At 33.5% G+C, this 19,101-nt stretch overlaps 2 protein-coding genes across 3 annotated transcripts in view; one reads left to right on the top strand and one right to left on the bottom strand.

Annotated features, from left to right (window-relative positions):
- Nucleotides 1-17,814, bottom strand: part of LOC115888609 (membralin) — a 282,010-nt gene extending 264,196 nt beyond the window's left edge. Inside the window, exons 1-3 of the mRNA XM_030908375.1 lie at nucleotides 17,631-17,814; nucleotides 16,942-17,521; nucleotides 5,731-5,973 (exon numbers count right to left, since the gene is read on the bottom strand). Of these exons, the coding sequence (XP_030764235.1) occupies nucleotides 5,731-5,973; nucleotides 16,942-17,461 (763 nt within the window). The 5' untranslated portion in view covers nucleotides 17,462-17,521; nucleotides 17,631-17,814. The remainder of the gene's footprint in view (nucleotides 1-5,730; nucleotides 5,974-16,941; nucleotides 17,522-17,630) is intronic.
- Nucleotides 17,815-17,887: 73 nt separating this feature from the next.
- Nucleotides 17,888-18,942, top strand: LOC115888594 (DNA-binding protein RFXANK). 2 transcript variants are annotated; one of them, XM_030908356.1, is made up of 3 exons: nucleotides 17,888-18,513; nucleotides 18,568-18,715; nucleotides 18,788-18,942. In XM_030908356.1, exons 1-3 carry the CDS (start codon nucleotides 17,977-17,979, stop codon nucleotides 18,856-18,858), a joined length of 756 nt encoding a protein of 251 aa, XP_030764216.1. In that variant the 5' UTR covers nucleotides 17,888-17,976; the 3' UTR covers nucleotides 18,859-18,942. The 2 variants fall into 2 exon arrangements, with proteins under 2 accessions (XP_030764216.1, XP_030764218.1); XM_030908358.1 differs by having other exon boundaries at nucleotides 18,774-18,839.
- Nucleotides 18,943-19,101: the final 159 nt, after the last annotated feature.

The raw sequence follows: 19,101 nt of genomic DNA, 5'->3' as shown, positions 1-19,101 counted from the left end.
TGCATTTTTGTAGTCTGCCTTCATCAAAAACAATAATTTTGTCACTAGTAACTTTTTTACAAACTACACAACTTAAATGTTTTTTATCCATTGTGATTTAGTAGTTAGTAGCGAAATTAGTAGTTACTACAATATTTATTTGCAGTAATTATTCTAAACTATTTATTCTAAACTATGCACGTCAATATTTAATTTATAAATACATATTTGTACGTGGTAACTTAATTCAAACAAAATAATCTCTGAATTAAAAGCCTGCAAATAATTGAAATGAAACCGAAAAAAAATTGTTTTTATGAAAATTTGAAGTACATACCTCCAAAATACTGTTACGTCAGCCGCATCGGCTGCCGACGGGTCTCAATAAACTATCTTTCTCGCGCTTATAGATACTCATAAGACTTTTGTCGCGCTCATTTAAAATCTTTATTCGCGTCTGGCAGGTATTAAATCCCATTGAATTCGTCTGGCAATTAACACATATTTTTAATATCATCTAATAAACACGCTGTAAAAATTTTAGAATGCCTAAAGTATGTTTTCCAGGTATAATAATTAAACATATTTGGAATGGTCTGGTTACACTTTAAACCCGAAAAAAAAGTCTGGCACACTTATTTCTAGGTTAAATAGATGCTAAAATTTAAGAATAAACAAATTTCAAGTTGCCTAAAGAATGTTTTTTGGATTTATTTTTTTTGCAAATGTTATGGGTTGTGCAGTAGCGAAATACCCCCAACCCCCCGGCCAGACTTAGGATTCTGGGTTCACAAGTTATTAAACTTTATTTTTTTTGTTATTCTAACTTGCGTAAAATATGTTCTCTAAATATGTCACCAACTCTCCGGCTAGTAGATTTTATCAAATAATAAAGATCTACCCAGATCAAATCATGTAATTGAAAATATCTAGGAAAATCTTTGTTTGAGGGGTAGACTGCCTAAATAGTATTTTTAAGAGACATTAATTCTCCATTGAATATCGAAATAATATACTGGGTGTTCCATTTAAGATAAAAGGGTAACATGCTTTTAAAGGTGACCAATGTTCAATATTAATTTTGTCTCACCCTGTATAACTTTTTGGATCAAGTTTTAATTTGATTTAAAGTACAATAGTTAATTTAGCTAAATATTAGGCTATACCGGGTGAATTCCAATTTAGGTAGCTTTTATTGTAATTTAAAAATTGTTCTTTATTTCTAGAAAATGTTTAATATATCAAAAACCTTAATTTTGGTCATATACTTCTCTTATAAAACTCACCGTTATTTTTCTCCCAGAATCCGAAAATCGATTAATATATAGGGTGTTCCATTACAAAAAACATAACTTTGATATGTAACTTTTTTTGGGGACACCCTGTAGAACTCTATATTTTTAAAAAATGCTCCGAATTAACCTACGTATGCTCGAAAAATTTAATTTCAATACAAAATGTCGTTTAGATGTAGTTCTGCTCCTTTGGATATGGTTCCCAAGGCGCCCACAATAACCGGTATATTCTCCCAGAATCCGAAAATCGATTAATAAATAGGGTGTTTCCGTTACAAAAAAACACAACTTTGATATGTAACTTTTTTTGGGGACTATCTCTAGAACTCTATATTTTTAAAAAATGCTCTGAATTAACCTACGTATGCCTGAAAAATTTAATTTCAATACAAAATGTCGTTCTCTTTGGAGCCTCCGCGGCGTATGACAGCTGCCACCCTGTTACTACCTATTTAAAATCGTAAGTCAGGGAATTCAAAGTGTCCTGTTTTTCAAATTAATATTTTTTTTAGAAAATATGCGATAATTGTTTTGTGTGGTGTATTTAAAATACGATGTGCTTAAACAGCCGTTAAACGGTAGCCTAGTAAAATGCCGTTAATAGATATTGTGACGTCATTCATGTCGGCGGAAAGTAATGCCTAGCTATAAGCATTTTGCAAGAGCACCTGTGGCTCCGTGGCTGAGGCTATCGCTTCGTGAGCGAATTATCCGTGGTTCAAATCTCACGCCGACCAAGACTTTTTTATATTTTTTTTTTGCTTATAGCGTGATCTTATTGCATTGGTTTCACTCTTTTTGGTTGGATTGGTTTAGTTATTTGGCGGGTTGGTTAGCGTGGTTATTTGGAGGGTGTTAATTCATTGGTTAGTTGATTATTTGGTGGGGTTGCGAAAAGGGGTTATATGGGGTTGTGCTGTAGAGGTAGTACCTTTCATCAAGGACGGTCGCACTCAACGACATAGTCGGAGAGTGGTCGGCGATGACTGGTCCTCACAGGACACCCAATTCTCACTTATGGCTCGACGCGCCACACCCCGGGCAACTGCACCGACCTGCAGGCAAAATTAAGTGAGGATAGCCAGATATGGTGAATCTATACGCGTAAAAGAACGCACAAATAGCAGCGACTGACCCAGAGTGGGCGGCTGTGAACAGCGTCTGTTCCCAGATTGGGCGGCTGAAATTAACCTTGCCAACACGCAGCGGCTAGCGCGGCATTGTACTCTTAGCCAGTACCCTTACAAATGTCAGATTTCAAAACAAAACGGAAACTACCCCAGGTGAGTAAATACTCTCACACTGATTTATCAGCCTGTCCCAAGGATTCTGGGGGGGGACACAAATTTGACAAGAGTATGTCTGAAGAAATCAACAGTTCTCAAAATTGCAACCTTTAATACTAGAACTCTACTTTCTGAAGAAAGTTTTACCGAAATGGAAAAGGAATTGGAAAAGATAAGATGGGACATTGTCGGAATGAGCGAAGTCAGGAGACGAGGTGAAGGTCTCGAGACCCTAAAATCTGGTCATTTGTTTTACTATAATGGAGAACAACCCAGTCAATAGAGGTGTAGGTTTTTTCATAAATAAAAGGCTAGCAGAAAGCCTGAAAATCATCCACTCAGTATCCACTAGAGTAATATACGCCATTTTTAAAATAAAATAAACACTAGATATAACCTAAAGGTAGTTCAAGTTTACGCTCCAACAACAGAACATACAGACGAGGAGATTGAGACTTTTAATGATGATTTATGTACAGCTATCTCAAATAACCATGCGGTGACTTTAATGTCAAATTGGGAACGAAATTAGATCCATCAGAAACTGCCTTAGGCAGTTTTGGAAGCCCAGGACGAAACGATCGTGGTGACACTCTTTTAAATTTGCTATTAGAGAAAAACTTGTTTCAAATGAACAGTTTCTTCCAGAAGAAACCCCACCGCAGATGGACATGGAAAAGCCCAGATGGCAGAAGGAAAAACGAAATCGATTACTTTATCACTGACAAAAGGTACTAGAGATATGTATATATCACTGACAAAAGGTATTTAGAGATGTAACGGTCCTTAATAAATTTGCAAAATCAAGCGACCATCGAATGGTGAGAGCCACAATTATATTAAACACCAATTACGAACGGCACAAAATGATAAGGAAAAAACAAAGTAAGACATGGACACACCCGAGAAGTATACAGGAATTCGGAAACCACATCACTCAAACCCTTCAAAACATATCACCACCAAACGATTTTAATATCCTAAATGATATAACAGTAGAAGCGATAACGGAAGCACAAAAGAAATGTTGCCCAACAAATTTGAAGGAGGAAAAGATCAGTTTGGAAACACAACGCAAAATAGAACAAAGAAGGAAATTGAAAAGCGACGAACACGCCAGTCAAGGTGATTTGAATAAACTAAATAAGGAAATATCAAGAGAAATCAGAAAAGACATAAGAAAGCACAAAAACGAAAAAAATGTTAAAACTATAGAGGATAATAAGAGCATGAAAATAATAAGACGCAAGCTCACTAATGGAAAAAAAGAAATCGTCAAACTCAAGGACAAAAATGGTAATATAACATCGAATAGAGAACATTTATTACAGATTGTGGAAACATTCTATGAAACACTATACACTAACCATTCTACTCTAGACTCGAGGTACCTACAAGGAAAAGTTCAAAATCAGGGTTCTGAGGATGTTCCGGAAATCTCTGTAAGTGCAATTTACAATGCTCTAAAAAAGATGAAGAACAATAAAGCTCCGGAGGATGATGGTGTCGTCACAGAAGCGATAAAGATGGGAGGAACAGTATTATTGACCAATATTCAACGGCTGTTCAATCTCTGTCTGGAAAATCAAAATATCCCTACATAGTGGAATAACTCAATAATTATCCTCTTACATAAAAAAGGAGACATAGCAGACCTGGAAAATTACAGTCCAATTAGCCTTCTTAACCATCTTTATAAACTATATACCCGAATTATAACAAATAGACTAGAGGCAAAATTGGACTTCTACCAACCTAAAGAGCAAGCTGGTTTCCGTTCCGAATTTGGTACCAACGATCATCTGCAGTGTTTAAAAACCTTAATAGAAAAAACCATCGAATACAATCGTCCCCTAGCACTGATATTTGTCGATTTTAAAAAAGCGTTCGATACGGTAGAATTACCCGCCATACTAACAGCGCTACAAGAATGTAGAATCGACCATCGATATTTTAACATAATAAAAAACATATATGACAACGCTACAACGACTGTAAATCTACATTCCACAACTAACCAGATAAAAATAAAAAGGGGAGTTAGGCAGGGCGATACCATGTCGCCAAAATTGTTTATTACTGTTCTTGAGCATGCATTCAAAATGCTAGCTTGGCAACAAAAAGGAATAGTTATCGATGGAGAGAGACTCAACCACCTACGCTTTGCGGATGATATCGTTATAGTGTCAGATAGTCTGGGAGAGATCAAAGACATGCTTCAAGAACTTAACGATGCATTACACGAGATTGGACTAACAATAAATTTTGACAAGACTAAGATAATGACTAATATGGTGTCCAGCGAACACATACAAATTCACAACAACAGAATAGAATTAGTCCACAAATATGTATACTTGGGCCATGAGATCAAAATAAGCAGAGATAACCAAACCTGGGAACTGGCTAGACGAATTACCTTGGAATGGGCGGCTTACGGAAAAATGAGTGGCATCTTTAGAGCAAATATCCCAATACACCTGAAAAGAAAGGCATTTAACCAATGTATCCTCCCGGTTTTGACCTATGGCGCAGAGACACTCACTCTAACAAAAGGAACCGCAGAAAAATTGAGAGTGACACAGAGGCGGATGGAGAGATCTATGATTGGGCTGACTTTGAGAGATCGAGTAAGAAATGAAGAGATACGCCGACGTACGGGAGTGGATGACATTATCCAGCGAATCACAAAACAAAAGTGGAGATGGGCTGGACACATTGCTAGAATGGCAGACGGGAGATGGACCAAAACTTATAGAGAGTGGAGACCAAGAGCCGACAAGCGTAGCCAAGGCAGACCTCCCACCCGATGGACCGACGACCTGAAACGAATAACAACTAACTGGACTGCAACAGCTAAAAACCGCGAGAACTGGAGACGTTTAGAGGAGGCCTATGTTCAACTATGGACGTGAAAGGGGGCTGCGTTATGATGATGATGATGATGATTTGTTTTTTATATTTTTTTATCAGTGTCGAGGTTAGTTGCATTGGTTAAGTTGGTTATTTGTTGGGGTAGATAGCGTTGGTTACTCCTTATAAAATTCCTATATTTCATAAAGCCGTCAAGTGCGTCACATCAACGACGTCATACCTATTAACGGCATTTTAGTAAGCTACCGTTTAACGGCAGTTTAAGTACAGCCTTTAAAATAATCTATTTCATTAACCTCTTTCAAGATGATGCGTCGATTCTTGGATGGTCGTACCCGCAGAGTTCCTCTTTCTACCAATAGTAGAGTTAGAAATAAGCCTTCTTTTCTCAGTGTGTTCGCTGTGATCCAAAGCGTCCAACAGACTCTTAGGAGACTCAGTAATCATATCAGTCCACGTCCGTTTGGTAGATGATACGTTCAGCAATTCGTTCGGGTATGAGTGGTCTTGGAGCGGCGATTCAGTGATAGCCATGGAACCTTCAAAAGCAAGAAAATAATGTAAGACTAACTAAATAACTTTTTAAGGGGATTTAGGGAATAGCTCTCGGCTGTATCTCGGAAAGTATTAGCCGTAGGGCCTCCGGAAAAATATTTGTAACTAAAGAGGCTATGAGAAACTGTTGGAAATTATTTTCAAATTTGTAGAAGGGCCGCTAGAGGGCGCAACTGCTCTAAAAAAATAAGAAAATTGAATTTTTACAAAATTTTTCGTAGATAAGGTGTACTATAATAGCTTCATAATAATCGATAAATTTTGAATATTTATCGTTAGAACCATTTTCCCTTATCTGCCAAAATAAAGTGCTGGAGGAATCTTAGATCTGCTTTTATTTAAATATTAATAACTCCATACTGGATGATCGGAATCCAACAAACGGGGGCTCGTTTAAAAGAGAATTTCTTACCCTATATTATACCATATAAACCATATAAACAGTAATAATAACCTTTTGAAGGTAGACGCTAGGGGCGCTGTTTTACAATTTAACAAATATTGTGCGTTTTTTTTAATTACTTAAATATGGTAGTATACGTAATTTTAGCTTATACTAAATAGTAATAATAGCTTAAAAAGTCAGCGAAAACCGCATCTTCATATCTTTTTTCAAATCAAAGTTATTAGCAAAATTACAATAAATACGAAAAAATAAGTCATTAATTACCTTATTTTTCTCTTGATTATCACCATATCTCGACCTTATCTCTTGATTATGACCATTCTAATAAAAATAAGATAAAAAGGGTTATTTTATTCAAAAAATCGACAATGTACAAGAATACTATAATACTAGGTGTATTAAGATCTATAAATTAATATATCAATGACAGTAAACAAAAAATGACGTCTCAGTGAATTCATGGTAGGCTTTAGAAAAAAGTTGCTTTTAAAGGGATAGTTTAAACATCAAAATATTATTATATCAACATTTTGATTGTCTCAGCAGCGTTTTTTTATCTTTTGATGGCTTTTCTAAAAATACCTTTGTTCAAAAGAGAAAAAACGCTGCTAAAACTATCAAAATGTTGATCTAATAACACTTTGACGTTTATACTATTAGGTCAAAACATTGCCTGGAAACTTATATGGTGAAATTTTGATAAAATAATTTAGTACTCACTAAAAACACGGTATATCGCTAGTGGTAGGAAAAATAATTTTTAGAGGGTACTAGTTTATTTGGTTGCCTGTGATATGCATATAGAGGGTGTTTCCTAATTAATCTAAAAAATAAAAATCGTTAGAAAACGACTTAAGGCGGGCTCTTAATAAGTATATTTATTTTTTTCTCGGCAACCGTTTGATGAACAAGAAAAACTCAAAAGATCAATTTTGTTGAAAAAGGATGACCAGTCAAGAAAAAAATATATTTTTTTAAAACAGCAGTAGTGTACCATTTATGTTAAGCAAAATATCGATTTTTTTTAATTTTTAACACCCTGTAGATCAGAAAGGAAGTACTTTAGACCCAATGGTTATATAAAAATTGTTTTAAGAAGACATGAGGAATCACACCACAATTTTTTAGACTAATTAGAAAAAACCCTGTATATTGTCAACTTGACAATGATTGTTGATACATCAAAAAATACCTTTTCTGTGAAAAAAGCCCGATTTTCGCAGGAAAAATTTTGGTTTTTATTGAATTTCGGCCTACGTCTGCATATACCGGTATGTTTTTTAATATTCTTATCTATCTAAATTTTAAATATCATAGTCAGAAATAGTTTTATTATTTATTAACTGTAAAAATGGTATACTTATAAGTTTTGCCAAATATTGTGATTTACTTTTTACCTTGTAGTCAAAATTTATATTTAATAAACTGTTAAATATATATATTCTTATGTTTTATTAAAGTTACTCTGATATACTAATATATCAGTGTAACTTTAAAACTAAATCCTTTGAAATCTAATATAAACATAAAAAATATTTACAGCAGAAAAGGCGAAGGCGCTGGGTTAAACGTAGTCTCTACTAAGAACACGGAGAGCGGAGAGGCGCTTTGACCCAAAATTTTAGTAGTAAGTTTCATATCTATCTTAATAGAATATTATTTTCTTTTATCTATGGGTCAAAAGCAACTTTTTTCCAAAGCCTACTATGACTTCTCTGAGGCGTCGTTTCTTTTTCACTGTTCATTGATATCTTAATTATTAGATAGATATTGATACATCTGGTATTATGGTTTATGGTATTCTGGTATATTGTCGATTTTAAAATAAACTAATCGTTTCTATATTATTTTTTATTAGAATGATCATAATCAAGAGGGCTACTGTAACCGTGTAATAATAAAAAATAGTAATAAAAGTAAGGTAATTAAGGGTTCATATTTTCGTATTTATTATAATTTTGCTAATATCTTCGGTTTGAAAGAGGATATCAAGATGCGGTTTTCGCTGACTTTTTAAGTTTTTAATTATCTTTACTATCAGCTAAAATTACATATACGATTGTATTTATTTAAAAAAAAAGCTCAATGTTTGTTAAATTACAGTTGAGGGTTGGAACCTTTGGTGTTACACAGCAAAATAAAAACACTAAATCACCACAATACACCAAAACACTTTTACTTTTACACTGGACGCGCGTTTCGCTAACCATGTTAGCATCATCAGCAGATGATTATAAACTAAAGTACAATCTACAAGTTAAGCGTTTATATACTCGCTCAGTGGGCACCGAGTGGGCGTGGCAAAATCTAGCCAAGCGAGTCAGAGCCCACTGAGCGTAACAGTTAGATTTCCGCCACTAGAGTAGTAGGAACGAAGAACTTGAAGGAATTGTCTTTGTTGTTACTATCTGTCTCTGTTCATACTATCTTTACATTTATTAATTCTGATGCTTTCATATGCATCTAATTGCCTGTAATTTGAGACTTGTTTAATTAATTTTAAATTATTAAGATCCATACAATGTTCTTTATCAACAATATGTTCGGCAACGCAAGATTTATCCGGTCTACCATATCTTATCTGAGCTAAATGTTCTTTAAATCTAGTTAATATTGATATTCTAGTTTGTCCAATATATTTCTGATTACAATCTTTAGAAGAAATTTCATAAATACCCGACCTTTCCAGTGGAGGTGTTTTATCCTTTGGATTACCTAATAATTGTTGTAATTTATTATTAGCACTATACACAAGTTTATAATTGACATTCTTAAAAATTCCTTTTAGACCACGGGATAACTCTCTATCAAACGGTATCGAAAAATATTTAGACGTATCTTTCTCCACTTGAAAAGTCGAATTTTCAGAAATCATTAACCTATACCTACGTTTTCTAATTAATTTATCAACTAGTAAAGGAGAATATCCATTACACTCAGCTACATTCCTAATGTAATCTCTTTCTATTTCATATCTTTCGTTGGAAAGTGGGAAACTAAGTAACCTATGAACTAAGAAATTTAAACTAGCCATTTTATGTTCAACACTATGATGTGATTCATTAGGAATATATCTGCGTGTGGTCGTATTTTTCCTATAGATATCAAATGCCAGGCAATTATTAGTATTTCTAATAACTAATACATCTAGAAATGGTAATCTGTCGTTGTTCTCAATTTCATGCGTAAATTTAATGGAAGGAAAACGATTATTTAACTTAGAAATAAAATTATCTATAGTGTCTGAATGTGTGTCAAAAACAGCAAAAATATCATCCACATACCTAAACCATACTCTTGGAAAATACCCAAACTGATTCTTAGCCTCCACTTCAAACCTGCTCATGAATAAATTAGCCAAAAATGGAGACAATGGATTACCCATTTCTGTACCTTCCCGCTGTTCAAAAAAGTTGTTATTAAATTGAAAACAATTTTGTTTCATACATAACGATGTAAGCTCAATATATTCACTCACAGTTTTGTTGTCGAGACCATTTGCGTTCAGTAATTCCTTTAAGTAGCCTAAAATATGTGGAATTGGAACACTTGGGAACAACGAAGATACATCAAAGTAGACCAAAATTTCACCTTCATGCAATGTTATATCTTTAATTTTGTTAATGAATTCAATATTATTTTTAACTGAGAAAGAAGGTTCATGATCAGGTAAATTTTCGAACTCCCTTGATAACCATTTTGCCAAATTATAAGTCGGAGAACCTACAGCCGAAACAATTGGGCGCATAGACTTGTCCGGCTTATGAATTTTTGGCAAAGCATACAATTTTGGTAATGAGGGATTGGATACTATTTCCTCTTTAAAGAAAGATCAATAAGATCAACCCTACATAAATTTGAAAAAGAATCCTTTGTCTAAGATGGTAGCAGACGTTAAAAAACTCTAAAAAATGTAACACACCACTTATTGATCTTTCTTTAAAGAGGAAGTGGGGAAATCAATCCCTCATAACCAAAATTGGCGTAGCTGCCAAAAATTCATAAGCCGGACAGATCTATGCGCCAGTGGTGTTCGACATCATAGTGTTGAACATAAACTGGCTAGTTTAAATTTCTTAGGTTCATAGATTACTTAGTTTCCCACTAATTCATTAACAAATGTACGGTACAGTGTAATGAATATTGATCTCCGACAAATTCAATTAATGCGAAAACTTTAAAGGTACTGAACGCAAATGATCGACTCTTCTGAAAATGTCGACTATTGAGCTCATCATGTGAAAAAATATTTTCGAATTAATAACTTTGCACAGCAGGCGTTACGGCAATGGGTAATCTCCATTTCTCCGACAGGTATTCATGAGCTAAATTTGGTGGAAATCTTACATTAATTTTGGTATTGTTTAGTTAGGGTATTTGTGGATTTTAACACATTCCGTCCATGGTTCATGTGGGTTATTTGAAGTTAAATAATCGTTTTCCTTCCATTAAATACGGATGAGAACGGACTTCCATTTCTGACTGTGATTATAAATAGCTAATAATTGCTCGCAAATTCTGAGAAAGACCACCAGTGAATAATTCTATCGTCACATCAGTGCTGAACAAAAATGACTGGTTAAATTGAACAGACTCATAGCCAGTTTTTGCCAACGAAAATATGAAATGAAGAGATTACATTAGCAGGTAATGAGATGAATATTCATCTGAAGTAGATTGATAAATGAGAAAGAAAACATGAGTATGGAGTTAATGATTTCTGAAGATTTCGCAAGTGGAGAATACGTCCGATATTTTCGATACCATTGATCGAGAGGTATCCGTGGTCTCTAAGGTACAGAATGTCGGTTGCTAACATGCTGGCAACAATAAGAACAGCAATTAGTGATCAGATGAACAGTAGACGCGCGGTATTTATGAAATTTCTTCAGGTGTATCATTGTTGATAATGTTGTTAACAATAGATAAGAATCATTAACTAGATTTAAACGACACTGCTCAGATAAATTTCACAGTGAATGCCGGATAAATCTTAGTAATAAGGTAATTATAACAGAAGTCAACGAGTCCAATGCAAGCTTATGATCCTACTAACAGGTATGGTATCTAACTGATACGCTCGGTTGGGTCAACTCGGTTCAGCTAGTTCTTTGCGCTGGTGGCTGCTGACTGAGCGTGGCTATATAAACGCCAGCTTGTGATTCAACTCAACAGTTATGCTCATTCTGCTGACTGATCTGCTGATGGTTAATTAAACGAAGCACGCAAAAAGTAAAAGTGTTTTGATGCATATTAATGGTATTTAATGTTTTACTTTTGTTTGTTAAAGTAATGAAGACAGCGTCTCTAGCGTCTACATTCGAAAGCTTATTATTATTATTTAACATATTCCACGGAGATGGCGGTTGAAGTTCTCCGGTAATTATTGACTAAGTCCAGTTCCCGGCCTGGGATCAAAGCAACTTAGTTCAACACCTTGCGAAGGATGTGAGCCGTGCTGAGCAACGTGATCTTTTGGGCTTCTTGGATAGATGATTTTCCTGGGATGCGGTTCAGATGTAGTTCTGCTCCTTTGGATATGGTTCTAGGAAGCGCCCACAATAACCGGTATAGTACAAGACTTTGCATTCCACATTCTGCTGATTTCTATTTCTAGGTTCTTATATTTCATTATCTTCTCGTTTTCTTTTAATTGTACGTTGGAATCGTCTGGTACTGATATATCTATAAGTTGGCAAGTTTTATTATTTTTGTCATGTACCATGTCTGGTCTATTCGCATTTATTTGTCGATCTGTTATGATGGGCAAATCCCACATTATTGTTACTTCATTGTCTTTGTTTTTGATGTTTGTAATAGTTTTAGGAATATGCTCGTAGTATTTCGCACAAACTTCCATTCCGAATGCTTTGCAGTTGTCTATATCTTGTACTTAGGGCTTGATTTTGTGCAGCCATTATTAGGCTTTCTGTCTCTCCTTTCAATCTTGCACCATTTAACCACTGTATGCTACTCTTTTTATTGACGAAGTTCTTATCTAAATGCCTCATAAATTGTCCGTATAGTGGTTTTTCTGTTAATCTTTCTATTCCTCGCTTTTCTATTTCTTCTCTTATTTTCAGTTTCATGTTCCTGGATGTTTCTTCATTTGTGTCATATTTCATTCTGATTCGTGCTGCTTCCTTCATAATTGAGTATTTTGCTCTTGCTTCGTCTTGCTTCTTAATAATCTTTACTAATTCACCTTTTTTCTCTTTTATGTACTCACTCAGTCCCATGATTACAGTTTCAAATGCTAGTCTTCTCATATAGATCCTATCAGCATTGTCTTTTGGGTGGTGAATTTTCCCTGAGGTAAGCAGTTTTTTAGTCTTTCTGTCTTTTTTATGTCTTCTTTTTCTAGAATTTCTAGTCTTTCTGTATTATTATTATTATTGACTAAGTTCAGTTACTGTATGACTAAGTTCATGCCTGTATCTACACTGACGTCAGATTTGACTTCAAGGAGGAAGAAAGCATAAAGAAGAAATCCATCGAAGGCACGATCGAAGTGGCTTGTGCGGTTGAAAAGAATAAAAAACTGTTAGTTTTGTGCATTTACAGACGAGGAATAAGCCCATTCGAACTTTTTTTGAGTGCGCTGGGACGGATATTAGATGAGATTTTTACCAGGTATGTGAACTTTCGTGTGATAATTGGAGGAGACTTCAATATAAACATGTTTGATCAAACAAAAATTGTAAATAGTTTTTTAGACTTAATGAATAGTTATAACCTTTCGCAATGTATATTTGAGGCTACGAGAATTACAAGTACTTCATCAACTCTTATAGATAACATATTCTGTAATTGTAAAATCAACTCCAAGAGTTTTGTATTAAATACAGCATTGTCGGATCATACAGCTCAAGTTTTATTGATTGAAAATAGTGTCACTGTCAAGCAGGGAAAGGTTACATATAAAAGATTTTTTCCAAAAACTAAAATTGATTACTTTGGGAAGGAACTTGAAAGGATAGATTGGTCTTATGTGTATCGGGCGACATCGGTAGATTCGGCTTATACTGCTTTTCTCAATATATTTAAATCACTTTTTGACAAAATTTTTGTAATTAAAAAAGCTAAGATAAACTGTAAATCGAACGAGTGGATAACTTCTGGCATTAAAACATCTTGCAGGTATAAACGAGTTTTATTTTATAAGAAAAGCAAAGGGTTAATATCGGGGGAGTTTTTTAAAAAATATTGTATAATTCTAAAAAATGTGATAAAGGAAGCCAAAAGAATTTCTAACAAAAATTTTATTAAAAATTCCGAAAACAAAGTAAAGGCTTCATGGCAAGTTGTAAATAGTATCACAAATAATAATAAAACTAATAATTGCAATCTAATGGAAAACTTCTCAACCAAATATAGAGATATCCACGAGGTAGTAAACGAGTTGAATAATTATTTTATAAATTCTTGTCCAAATTTTGCTCTCAATTGTGACAATGTAGGCTCCTTCACAAGCAACTCAGAACCAGTCTCTTCATTTTTCCTATTACCCACTGACACACGGGAAATTTTTTCTACTATAAAAAATTTAAAAAATAAGAGAGCAGTGGGAGATGACGAAATTCCTATTTTTGTCCTAAAAGAAGTAGCAAATAGTATCTCAGAGCCATTCGCGTATATTATAAATCTATGTTTTATGACAGGGACATTTCCAAATAGCCTAAAAAATGCATATATTCGGGCAATATTTAAGAAAGGTGCAAAAGATGATGAGAGAAATTATAGGCCGATATCTTTATTACCAAACATCAGTAAAATTTTTGAGCAGGTCTTACATAAGCGTTTGATAGATTTTGTTGAGAAATACGAAATTATATCGGATAAACAAAACGGTTTCATGAAAGGAAGATCAACAATACGAGCTTTATACCAAGCATTATCTTTTGTAATAGAGTCCTTAAATAATGGAAAACAAACTTTAATAATGTGTTTAGACCTTTCTAAGGCATTCGATAGTGTCGATCACAAATTTTTATTAATGAAATTGGAGCGATTTGGAATTAGGGGAACTGCATTAAAATTATTCGAATCATATCTAAGCAATAGAACTCAGCAAATCGTAGAATATGATGATTATGGCAAAAGAGTTATCTCAAATAAAATAGTGCTAAAAAAAGGAGTCCCTCAAGGTTCAGTGCTGGGTCCACTGCTATATATTTTGTATACAAACGATATTCCGAATGTCACTGGCGAAAAGACAATCTTATATGCAGATGATACCACTCTGCTATTTAGCGATGATTTAATAAATCCACTAACAGAAAGAGTGACATCTGCTGTCGACACTCTGGTGAATTATTTCAATAATAATGGCTTGACATTAAATATTTCAAAGACACAATGCCTTCTTTTGGTAATCGGAAGTTTTCAGATTTTGAGCTGATGTATAATAATATTAAAATTAATTCAGTTAAAAGTTAAGGTTTCTGGGAGTGGGAATTGATGAACGACTGGACTGGAGAGGACATATTGAAACCGTGGCGGTTAAAATTGCACAATTTTCTTTTGCGCTGAGGATAATATCAGACGCTGTTGGGGTAGATGCTGCACTTTCAGCGTACTATGCATTTATCTACTCAAGGATAAAGTATGGCATAATATTTTGGGGAAACTCGAGCGATATCGGGAGAATTTTGCTTTTGCAAAAGAAATGCATACGTTCAATATTTAGAATGAAACCCACGGAGAGCTGTAAAAATTATTTTATTGAACAAAAAATACTAACAATAACAAGTATATATGTTGTAGAGTGTATAATGTTTGTTTATGATAACTGGCAATTTTTCAAAAATTTGAAACTAACTCACAATTACCCTACGCGAAATAAGTCCTATTTAGTCGGAGATAAATATAATTTTAGCTACCTACAAAAAAATGTTGATTTCTCATTAATAAAAATGTACAATTTCCTTCCCGAATGTGTTCGAGGTTTGGCAAGAAACAAGTTAAAAGCCACATTAAAAATCTTTCTAGCAAAGAAAGCCTTTTTATTCATTAGAAGAATTTTACAGATCCGATAAAGCTGTGTTTATAAGTCTGATATCTAATGTGTAATATTTGTTGTTTGTATATATTAATTCTATCGTTTTTTATTTCTTCTATGTATTTGCTTATTTTACTTAGTTAAGATCTTAGTTTAATTGTAGTATTATCTTAACTGTAATTATATTATTTTGGTGTAAAATATTCTTATTTGACAATGTTTCCATGCCTGTTTGGGCTATTTTATGTGTTTTTATTGTAAACATTGGAAATAAATAAAGAAATATCTATCTATCTATCTATCTATCTATTTATAAGGTATAATATTAGAGTATGAAACGCTCTTTTAAGCACACCTCCGTTTGTTGGATTCCGTTCATCCAGTCCAGAGTTATTAATATTTAAATAAAAGCAGATGTAACCTTCCCCCACCACTTTATTTTGGAAGATAGGGGAAAATGGTTCAAAAAAAATATTCAAAAAATTTACTGGTACAAAGCGTGAATAACCCATTATTAAAAAATAACATACTTGTTAATTTTTGTTACAATTAACAAGACCAAAAAAACTAAATATTTGTTTTATTTAAGTGTTAAATCTAGGTACTTATTATAAGATTTAAATTGAACTCCTTGAATACCTACCTCTTTTATTTTTAATTTTAATGTTAAGTTTATATTGTCTAAGACAGATTAACAAAATATTATAAGATTTTAGAAGTTTTTAACAGTCAATAATAAAGCAAAAATTACCTTGCAAAAAAAATATCCACAATTTTATTTATTAAGTTCAAGATCATTCTGTTTCTGCTTTTATACATTTACATAAAAAATCACTAAAAAATCTCTGCTCATGGCCAATGATATTTTAACATTTATGTTTCTCATGATAAATAAAATTTTTATATTTATTTTTAGCACATGTTCTTTCTATTAGCATCACAGAGTGGCTATTTTAAGTTTGAGGGTTAGAAAAATTCTAATGCAATTTTCCAAACAAGTGCTTGTCAACTTGTCAACTTTTTGAGCACACCTGATCAATACTTGAACTCAAATTGAATACTATAATAATTGAAAAAAAAACGGCGTCAGCGATGGCTATTAAATTATTGCTGCCAAAGCCAACTGTATCAGTTTTTAAATCTGTTTTATGAAACAATATCTATACTGTTACATAAAAAATAAATATTTCATGACCAATATTGTTATATTACTTATGTTATATTCTTTTAAATATTTTTAAATTAGGTAACCTATTTGAAGGACTGTTACAAAAATTATATTATTTCCTTTACAAAAATATTATTGTAACAATAAACAGCATTCAAAAGGAGAAAGCAGCTGTCTTCATGTTTATGTAAATTGCTATTATATGTCCCCCAGTATTGCTTTCACCTTAAAATAAACCAAGGAGAAAGTTGAGAAATTATTATTATAATGACAAAATGGTGAAGGCGCGCTTTAAAAATAAATTTAAAAAATAAAATACCACTGTAAATGTTTTTCTACGTAAGTAATAAGAAAAAATATAACCCATTTAAACTTACCATTCTTTCCTGATAATGGTTGGGTCTCCTTTTCACTCTCTTCAGCAGTTGAAGGCTCGATATTAACAAATCCATCCCTTGCAAGCAACCCTAACATACTCGTCAAATCGTCGCTTTTAAACTGCTGTTTCAGTCTTTCCTCCTTCGCATAACTATCCTCAATACTGTACCCCTTTTGCAGATTTCTAACTATCTCTACCCTCAAAATACCATCTCTAGGCCATGTGTCCTTAACTCTATGCAAACAAGTACTCGGAGTCTTTGAAAAGGATAGGTGAATATAAACTAGCACAAAAAACGCAGCTAAAGCCTTAACTAACACTACGAACTCGATAAAGCGTCTCACTGACTTTGGGAAAGTCCGCGCATAAGCCAGGGAGACCCGGTAAAATAACGTAAGAAAAAGTCGATCGCGAATGTTCACTAACTGATTGTTGTTCCTCGTTCGGTTCAGGGCTAATAATGGGGTACCCGGAAGATGATTTTCTAGGTTTCTTTGAACAGCTGGTTGGCCCGACATTTTTAGAGACTCTTGTTATTCTGCGGGCATTCTTAAATAAACACTCTGTGATAACGTTATCTAAAACAAAACCGCAACCTATATTAAAGCATATCTATGTAATTTTCACTAAAAATACAGAAAAATGATCCTAAATCGTATCAACAAACGAGAAAAAATAGAATATAACCTTCAGGATGATCCTTCTTCTAAACCTTCAAAGTTAAATTAATTAGCATTGTCACTTTGCAACAATTCAGTATATCGACTTGTTTATTATCCCAAAAATATGTTAAATTAATAATTGTTTTTAATCCTCCAACGAAACGTCAATTGGCTAAAACAGCTGATTTCTGAATCGGCTGAAGTTAGCAATAAAATATATCAAAGCCTTCATAGGGTGAATTAATCTGAGGTACCCTCTTAATAATAATCTGTGGGAAACGTCAAATTTTCATAACCCAATTTTTTGGGTTTCTTTTTATTTATCTATTTAGATCTATTTAATTTTAAAATCGTTTAAAAAAAAATATAAAATGGACAAGGACCAAGAATCTTCAGGGGACGAAAAAGAGACAAAAAAGAATTTTAATTTAGCACAAACCTCAACTCTAATCGGAAGTTTTAGTCTAATCAACTCCACTCAAAAATGGTCACCTCAATCTTTACACGACAAAAATCGAAAAAGTGCGTTTCAGCCCTACAGACAGCGTGCTTCTTCCACCACAGTATTAACTAATCTCCAGCGAGGAAACACACAAGCGGAAACGTTAGTACCACAAAAAATAGAGTTGAATTTTCATACAAAAGCTGGCCAGGGAGAGCTCACTGAACAAGACATTCTTAAGGAAAGCGATGTAGATATTACGGATGAAAATGAGCTGACCGCTTTACATTGGGCTTGTGCCTACGGTCAGTATAATGCTGTGGAATTACTGATTAGTTATGGAGCTGATGTGAATAAATTAGGGCCAGAGGAGGAAAGCCCTTTAATTTTAGCTGCTAGTGGGGGACATCATGATGTTGTGAAGCTACTTTTAACTAGCAAAGCTGATGTGAATCATGTAGATCATGTATGAGATAATTTTTGGTGATTTTTATGGTTTTAACTCATTATTTTGTTTTAGTTGTGTAATACAGCGTTAATGTACTCAGCAAAAGGAAATCATCCTCATACTTGTCACGAGCTGTTACTAAATGGCGCTGATTTCTCATTGGTTAATTTATCTGATGATACGGCATTGAGAATAGCTGTAGAAAATAATAGTACTTCAGGTATGTATGTAATATATTAATTATGAACTACTATTGTTTAAATCTAAAAATCAAGTAGTAACTCTATTTTAGCTCAAATTGTATTAGAAAACCATGTGATTTCATTTTTGGAGAATCATCCTAAAAAGGAAGAAGTATCTTAATGAAGTGGTATTTTAAAAAAAAGGAGCTCTATATATGTATGTGATATTTTATAAATTGTTGGAATAAACTTTTCTTATAGCTTATAGTCCAGTATATCTCAAAAACCCATAATTCTCCGTTAAAAATGATAAGAACCATTTTTATAGGTATGTAGAAATTTTTATAGGTTATTAACTAAGCTTCATTTTTTATTTGAAGAAAAATTTTGTATATTGCATATTTTGGCAGATATTTTGGAAAAT

The sequence above is a fragment of the Sitophilus oryzae genome, unplaced genomic scaffold (genome assembly GCF_002938485.1).
Source record: "Sitophilus oryzae breed Bouriz unplaced genomic scaffold, Soryzae_2.0 scaffold_802_pilon_pilon, whole genome shotgun sequence".
Lineage (NCBI taxonomy): Eukaryota > Metazoa > Arthropoda > Insecta > Coleoptera > Curculionidae > Sitophilus > Sitophilus oryzae.
This window is presented reverse-complemented; position numbering and strand designations above follow the sequence as displayed.